Here is a 9166-nt window from a genome sequence, read left to right as displayed (position 1 = left end):
GGGCTGGCTGGCATGTGGTGCTGGGGGATTGAACCGCGGTCCCTGTGCTTTGCCAAGCTTGTTCTAAGTAGGAGCTCCAGACCACTGAACCATCTCACCAGCCCCCTATTTTTCAGTTTTCTTAAGATACATAAGTTTCATTGACTTGAACTGAACCCAGCACAAAATTCACAAAGAAAATTCAATGATTAAGAGCATAAACTCTGCTGGGCATGATAGTGCATTCCTGTAATTCTATCAGTCAGGAGGTCAATGCACAAGGAATGTCATGAGTTCAAGGCCTGGGCGGGCTACATAGTAAAATCCTGTCTCAAAAATAGAAATAAATAAGTAAATAAGCAGAGAGAGAGAGAGAGAGAGAGAGAGAGAGAGAGAGAGCGAGAGAGAGCGAGAGAGCGAGCACAGAAAGCAGATGGACAGCAGATCTGGGTAAGAATACCAGTTTTACCACATATTAGTTTCTACTGCATAGAATTGCTATGAAGATTAAATTGTATAATGTATAGGAAGTGCTAAGCCCCAAACATGGCACAGCATCTCCTTAATAAATGTCAACTTAAAAATTTCCTTATCCTGATGATGCTGCTTGAGAACTGCATTAGATGATCTGGGTCAAGTTAGATTGCAAGTTTGTTTGTTTGTTTGTTTGTTTGTTGCCGTATCGGGGATTGAACTCAGGACCTTGTGCTTGCCAGGCAAGTGCTTATGATTTCTTTTTTTTTTTTTTTTGGTGGAACTGGGGATTGGACTCAGGCCCTTGCGCTTGCCAGGGAAGCGCTTACTCCGTTGAGCCATCTCCCCAGCCCGATCTGGGTCAAGTTAGTTCTAGCCTTTATGTACTTCATTTTTTTCATTTTTAAATTGCAATTAATAATATTTGCCCTGCTAAAATAATGTAAAAGTGATACACTGTAATCTTTTTATGTGAGTGCTTGCCAGTAGAGTGCTAAATAAATTTGACTCCTTTCTCTTTCTGTCTCTATCAAGAAGTTAAATATTTGCCCATATATATTAGGTGATGAAAAGGTTAAACTTACCTGCCTTCCTGTAGCCCATTTTCTCCATCAAGAAGCATTGATAAAGATGATACATTTTAAGATAAGAATGCATTGCTATGGTCCACTTATTATGGTCGACCTTACTATGTAGGCTGTGTAACAAGTAAGTTGATTCTTTTGATATCCTATTTAAAAAAATGTTTAAATAGGAAAGGTTCTTCTTCTTATACATTCTTACCTATTAGGCATGTTTGTCTGTTTTATGTTTTTCATTTCAAAAGAATGATTTTCTTATATCCATTACAAAAAGCCTAAAATAATTTAGTGTCCAGGAAAACTGTTATTATAGCTGGTATTATCTAAAATGAAGTACATCTGTGATTTTCAAACTTTCTAAAAATGCCTATAGAATTCTGTTTTAAGTGTTATTTAAAGGCCCAGTGGTTAAAAATGATGAAACTAAAATTTCTCTATTTGCTACAAGGTTGAGGAACACTACTCAGCACTATATATCCATTCTTCCACTACCAGCCAAATATATTTTAGAGAGCAGTTTGAAATTCTTGATCTAGTTATCGTTGTTATCTCAAGTTAAAGTTTCAATTTCTGTGATGTATACTGGAAGTATATCACAGCTATGTTTAATTTTCCTCTAAGTTTCTCCCATCTTTAATTGTCAAAGCAACAAATGTTTTATAATGTAGTACAGCAAAGCAACTGTAATAAAATCAGCATTGTACTGGCAAAAAAAGCCAAAGAAAAAAACACAGACCTGAGGATAAATGGAACAGATTAGAAGATGTAGACACAACTACAAGTGCACTGAGTCACCTTATCTTTGATAAAGGGGCCAAACATACTCACTACAAGAAAGATAGCCTCTTTAACAAATGGTGCTGGAAAGACTGGATTTCCACATGCCAAAAACTAAAATTAGATCCAAGTCTATTACTATATGCTAAACTAAAGTCAAAATGGATGGAATATCTAAACATTGAAACAGAATCACTAAATCTGTTGGAAGAGAAGTAGATGGAAATCTTGAAGACATAAGTATAGGCAGAGTTTATGAACAGAAACCAAAATGCTTGGGAAATACTTCAAAGAATCAACAACTGGGATCGCAACAACTTACTGAGAAGTTTCTGCATGTCCAAAGAAATCACCAACAGAGTGAAAAGACAGTCCACAAACTGAGAAAAAATTTTAACCCGTAGTCACTCAGACAAAGGACTTCTATCTAGAATATACAAAGAATAAAAAAAATTCAGGTCCCCAAAATTCAAAGACCCAATCCAAAAATGGGCGTCTGAGATGAATACACACTTCTCAGAGGAAGAAGTACAAGTGACAAATAAGTACATGAAAAAATGTTTTCAAACACTGGTCATTTGAGAAGTGCAGATTAAAACAACACTGAGATACCATCTCACTAGAGAAAGAATGGCTATCATAAAGCAATCAACTAATAATAAATGTTGGACAGGCTGGGGGGGAAAAAGGAACCCTTCTCCATTGTTGGTGGGAACGTAGACTAGTACAACCACTATGGAAAGCAGTGTGGAGATTTCTGAAAAAACCAGGATTGGAGGTCCCATTCAACTTAGCTATCCCCCTTCTGGGTATATTTACAGAAGAACTGGAAACATCATACCATAGTGATATATATGCACCCATGTTTATAGCAGCACAGTTTGTCATTGCTAAATCTTGTAAACAACCAAATGCCCATCAACTGAGAAAAGGATAAAAAAGATGTATTTTTATACAATGGAGTATTATTCAGCTAATAAGAAAGATAAACTTGAGGCCTTTATAGGTAAATGGGCGCAATTAGAGGCAATACTCAAAAGTGAAATAAAGCAGACCCACATATATAAACATCAGATTGTCTCCCTAGAGTGGTAAGAATCTGAAAAAATAAAATTTGAAAAGTACTATAAATGTAGTAAAATGGAAAGAAACTTAAGGAATAAACAAGTGAGAGGAGGGAAAAGAGATAAGATCCGAAGAAAGGGAAAGGGGTAAAATCCTGTAAGTATTTTATACAGAGTAGCAAAGACTGTACTACTAATTTCTGTTGGTATTTTCAAAGCAGCAGTTAATGTTTAAAATTTTTACTTTATATGCTAATATCTGTAATCTGAGCAACTACATTGAGGACAAAAATGTGCCATATAACAACATGGTTGAATACCTTTCATCTTGTTCTTTTAAATATATACTGCCTTTAATGTATATCTATTATTATTGTACTCTCTTTAAAATAAATTAAAAAAATAAATAGTAAAAAGGACAAGGGAAAAATTAAGAGTTATTGAAAGGAAGAATGAATGTTTATTGTTTGCTCAATATTGCATATCCATATCTGATAGTATGAGCAGCAAATTTGATAATATGTAATATAACAACCATTGTTAGTGTTCCATTCTTCTGTAATTCTGTGCCATCTCTACTGTCATCTGTTGCTTTGTTTCTGTCTTTTCTCAGTTATTTGTTCTAGTTTTTGTTTTTCCTCTTTAAAATAAAAGATAAAATATAGTACTGTTCTAGGGATTTAATATAGCTATAAGAAAAAGGAAATAAACTTTACAGGCAAATGGGAATACTTCTCTTCTTCTCAAAACTCACCACTAAGAGTCTATGTTATTGTTAATATTACTATTATTAATATTAACCAGGAATCAAGCTCTGGATCTTGCACTTGCCAGAAAGGCACTGTGCTACTGAACTGTATCCTGGCCCATAATTATTATTGTAGAGACATAATGGTCTGAATTGCCATACTTGTGTATATGAACTTTCTTTGTGGTGTTTCATCTACTTGGGTTGTTGGCAGATTTCAATATACATCATACTTTATGGATTTTTATGTACAATGCCATGTACGCTGTTTTTTTTTATAGGCAGTATAATTGATTTTCAAGGATAATTTTGAATGAAGTGATGTGTTCATTTAGTCAGATTTTATGTGTTCAATTAAAACTTAGTATCAAGAATAAGAACATCTTCCATATATACTAAAACATGTACAAAGTTCAGTTTTATTGAATTTATATCTTCATAATTTAGTGACAAGCTTTGTGAAATAAGGTTTTTATGTCTTTAACTTTTCTATTTTAATAGATATTTATTTATTTATTTTTGATAGTCTTGTATCCCAGGGCTCTTGCACTGAGCCTATATCACTAGCCTTTTTATTAAATTTTGAGATAGGGTCTCACTAAGTCTAAATTGCTGCACTCAAAATTCCCAGTCCTCCTGCTTTAAGCCCGAGTGTCGGGATTATAAATGTGTATCATCATGCCCACCAGTAGCTTTCTGGATTGGTAATAAGAGAGCCTTCATTCTTTCAAGGAGTTTGCCTTTTTCCAGTCATTTTTTAGGGGGAGGCTGGTATAAGATACATTAAACAGACTAGTGTAAGATATTATCATAGCTTCTGCCCTTAGACTATATTTAAGGAGACATGTCAAATATATGATTTCTAGAACAATTAGAAATCATAACTAATAAAGGAGTGTTAATATCAAAAGTAATCATAAATTGAGTTAACTACAGGAAACGAAATTATACTAGAATTTCAGGGTTATGTGCTTTTAATTTCTTAGTAAACAGTTAAACAATACAGTGCTTATAGCCCTAGTACAATATCTAATAGGTCCTGTCTCAGCATTTAAGAGTTTTTCTAATCAGTATCTGACCACCTACAAGCCAAAAAGTAAGTTTGCAGTAATCCTCCAAAAGACTTCTGTAAACAGCCACAAGTAATATGTAATAATTTCCTCACATAGAAAGACTCATCTTATTCATAGCAGAATATTTTGTTATTTGTCAAGTAAATGGCAAGAAACTGAGAGAGTAGAACTTGAGCAGAATCGAGGGCTGACAGCTGATAGCAAAAGAAAGGCTCTATTCAAAACTACATTTTGGGTAGTATTCTGGACCCACTTATGAGCAAGCCAGTCTCCATAAGATCTTGAGAGTTACTGTGTGTTGATAGTTGTGATAATGTATCTGAATTGCTCAGGACATGCAGGATTAGGTTATTTATGCTCTTGTTTTTTAAAAGTACAAAATATAATGTATTTTTATAAGCATCTTTCGTGTCCATTGTACAGCTTGATCATGCTAATCTTTTTACTTGTTTACCTAATTTATCTACAGAGTAATTGTGGGAGGTAGATTTTATTATGTGTATTTTACATATCAGAAAATTATAATTCAAAAGACTTAATGTGCAAAACAAAGTTTCATAACTAATAAGTGTTGTGGTTAGAAATTTGAACATAAAATAATTTTTTAAAGTGCACATATTTAGCCACCACGATGGGCTCCTGTATATCTGAACAGCATTTTGGAACTCCATAACAACTGCCCTGATCCTTTAAACCAGATATTAATATCTCCATTTGAGGCCCAGAAAGTTTAAATACCTTACATGAAAATAGTATACGATTAATTATTAAACAGTATACTATTGTGCTATTACTAGTATAGTATACTAAGCATCTGATAGTTTACTATGTAGTATACTATGTAGTATACTATCAGAACACTAAGGTGTAGTTTTGAACAGAGCCTTCTTTTGCTATAAAATATATAGTATACTGTTGATTATTAGAACCCAATTATTGGTTCATTTCTTTTCTTTCTTTCTTTTTCTTTTCTTTTTTTTTTTTTTTTTTTTTTGCAGAACCGGGGATTGAACTCAGGCCCTTGTGCTTGCCAGGGAAGCACTTATTCCACTGAGCTATCTCCCTGGCCCCTAGAACCCAATTATTGGATTTCACCAAAATAATTTAGGTTTATTTGACTTTAATTTTAATTTATAGCATGGATTTGGTCTTACTTTTCTCGCTGAGACAAAATACCCAAAACCCAAAGTTAAAAGGGGAATGGTTTATTTGGCTCACAGTTTATAGAGATTTCAGTCCATAACCAGCTGGCTTCAAGGCAGGGTGGCTTGGCAGGGAGCCATCTAAGAAGTGAAACAGTTCATAGTGCACAAAAGATAGCAAAAGCAGCAAGCGGGCCAGGGACAAGCCTCTTTTCTGTCTCTTATATCACACACACTTAATCCCAGCGTTAGACCGTGAATATCAATCACAATAATTTCAGTAACCTCTGAAGCCTCCCTTCCCACCTCACACACCATGACTATTTACGGCTTTGGGGGAACATCTAGACACCGTGACAGGCTCAAACAGCAAACTTTTCCCATAAGTTTCTCACAAAGCTAAAACAACTATGAGATAAAGTGATTTAGGGATCCTCTAGTGAAAGATTCTAAAGCTAGCATATAATATTAGAGCATATGCTATGTTCCAGAAATTGTATAGCACTGTGTAGGCCATGAAGTGATTTAATTCTTGTAGTTGGTCTATCAGGAAAGTGTCACTAGCTCTGTTTTGAGATAAGGAAATGGAACACAAAGAGGTTAAAGATTTGACTGAGGTTACCCAGTTCTCAGTAGCATTGCTGGAATTAAAATCCAGCCATCTAGTTCTGGAATCCATGTAACTGTTTGCTGACTTACAGTCTGCATACTGTGACTCCTCCAAATCATGCATGTATTTTATTCCTTTTCCTGAGAATAAGGATATTAGAAACCACTGAAGAATTAATGATTTATTTTGATGGTTAGTGGTATTAATTGAAAAGCTGTAATTTTGTATTTGTCCACAAGATGGTGAAATTCTCATTAGTTTTTAATTTCTTGAAACCCATATAAATTGTTAATTTATAACTTACATTTGGCAGTAGTTATTATAAGCACTTTATAATTTTGTTTTACAGCCCATCTGCTGGCAAAGCCAAGATTAGAACAGCTCACAGAAAAATCATGATTCTGAATCACCCAGATAAAGGTAGGTAAAATTTTTATTTTTTATGATATATAAATATATTGTGAGTTCCTTTCAGTTTACTTAAACTCATTATAAATAGCATATACTCGAGGTGAAAGTTTACATATTACCTGTGTTGACATTTTTCGTATAAATAAGTGAGATTTACATTGGAGTGCAGTGACTTAATGTAGTGGTTTCATATTATCTTTCAAAAAGTTAACTGTCTGATGTTTCTACCATTTTGATCAAGAAAGAAAACATGAATTATGGACTGTCTGATGGAATAAAATGATTTATTTAACCTCAATATTTGGAAAATTTCTTCTGCATTTCTAAATGTAATATGTTATAAATGACTCAGATTTTTAAATTTTATTGTGGAAGGCTCTGAGGCTAAGCCATTTGTTTTTAACTGGCCAGGCTTTTAATGTAAATTTATCTTACAAAAGACAATTATTATAACTTTAACTACACTACAGCTGCTTGATAGAGAAAGGCCATATGTTCATTACTGTTTCTGCTTTAAAATAACAGATGGTAGAAAGTTGCATTGTATTTCAGAAGTCGGGGGGTGGGGTATACAGGTTTTCTTAGATTCCTGTTTACAGAGTTTTAGTTTTGTAATTATTACAAAAAATTAAAAACAAAATTTTGCATTCCTATGCATTCTGACATCAAAATAAGGCATTCTTTTTCATTTTTCTTAATTATTTGCTATAAAAATTCTTTCACTGACCATCATCTCTGTTGGGTTTTGTACTTGCTGTTCCTTAGTGTAAATAAACAAGAAAGTAAACTTTGAAAGGCAGTTTTGCTTAAAATTTCTAAATAGCTTCAACAATTTCTATGACAAATCCACTCAGCTAATTTAGTTTACGTTGTGCACTGAGTAATTAAGAAAGAAAAGTGCTTAAGTGCTTCCTTGAAGCTCTCTTGTCTCCTAAGCATCCCCTGACCTTTCCAGGTCAAGTGAATACACTTGCCTCTAATTGATTGCAGTAGGATCCAGCACTCACATTTCTTAGATAATTCACTTTATGTATGTATGTATGTATGTATGTATGTATGTATGTATTTACTTCTTTGCCTGCTGCTTAAGGAAGCAAGTTCTAAAATATATCTTAGAGAGTATGTATTTCTTCTGTATACTTTCATTTAAAACTTTTTGTCTGTCAAATTTTGTGAGCCAGTAGTATTAGTATTTACAGACTTACTTAATTGATCTTGGAGAACAGCATATTTATTAGAAGTGAGATTGTTGATTCTAGCTTGCTTGCTAATATCCTCTCTTCTGGCCCTTTTATGGATAGCTGGGATTGAATGCAGACCAGCGAGCAGGAGGTCACCATTTTTCTCTGGTTTCTGCTTTCTAGCTGGAATTCTGGCTTTGAATAGTCCCTGAATTTCTTCAAATGTCACTTCTATCATGTATAAAATAAAGAGATTTATTTCTAAATTCCTTTTTGTTTACTTGTCTTCATGTAATCTTTTATGTCTAGTCAATTAATGAAGAACTGGTACCCTAAGTTTTTATTCAGATTGCATTTTTAACTTAAGAAAGGCACTCAACTTTTTCAGGTTATTGTAACTTCTAGGAATGTATTCACATTTGGGCATTTTTTTCCATGTAAATTGCTCATTCATCTAAAACATTTGGAGTTTCGTAGATATCCAAATGTGTAATGTTTGTTTATAATGTAGCCTGCAGGGCATAACACCCATTAGGGCATAAAAGTCCATAACTGATTATTCTTTAGAATATCTGCATTGATAAATTATTAATTTTAAATTTATGAGTTTTATTATATTGATGAGCACTTAACAGGAAAAATTTAGACAATAAAGTATTAGATTTTGAATAGTTATATGCTTATAAAAAGCATCAAATTTTCAACATCAGCTGTTTTGATGTATTAAGTCTAAAAAAGAACACAAATTTCTGTATGAACTACAATGAAAACATCAATAGAACTCTACAAAAAAAATCATCACTTCAGTTATACCTAAGGTAGTCTTCACACATGATAACAGCATGCTTCATACATAAACATGTATCACTTTTTAAAATTTTCTTGAGAAACAACTATCAATGAGACAGTTTCAAAACCGATTAATAGGACAGTTTCAATAATTAATACATTGTACATTGTTATCTTCTTAGTGGTTATCCATAGTGCATATGCAGACAGAATATCTTGTCGAAATACTATTAGTATAAGTCTTTCTTACTGAATTAAGCAAAACTAGCTGTATATCTATCCTATTCTGCATATACAGATACAAAATGGTCCATCCTTTGTATCCCCTTTTTTTGTT

General features: G+C 33.4%; 1 protein-coding gene across 1 annotated transcript in view; it reads left to right on the top strand.

Annotated features, from left to right (window-relative positions):
* Positions 1-6838, top strand: part of Dnajc15 (DnaJ heat shock protein family (Hsp40) member C15) — a 64265-nt gene extending 57427 nt beyond the window's left edge. The window contains exon 4 of the mRNA XM_023700118.1: positions 6798-6838. Within this exon, the coding sequence (XP_023555886.1) occupies positions 6798-6824 (27 nt within the window). The 3' untranslated portion in view covers positions 6825-6838. The remainder of the gene's footprint in view (positions 1-6797) is intronic.
* The last annotated feature ends 2328 nt before the right edge of the window (positions 6839-9166 follow it).

The sequence above is a fragment of the Octodon degus genome, unplaced genomic scaffold (assembly GCF_000260255.1).
Source record: "Octodon degus isolate 3935 unplaced genomic scaffold, OctDeg1.0 scaffold00122, whole genome shotgun sequence".
Taxonomy (NCBI): domain Eukaryota; kingdom Metazoa; phylum Chordata; class Mammalia; order Rodentia; family Octodontidae; genus Octodon; species Octodon degus.
This window is presented reverse-complemented; position numbering and strand designations above follow the sequence as displayed.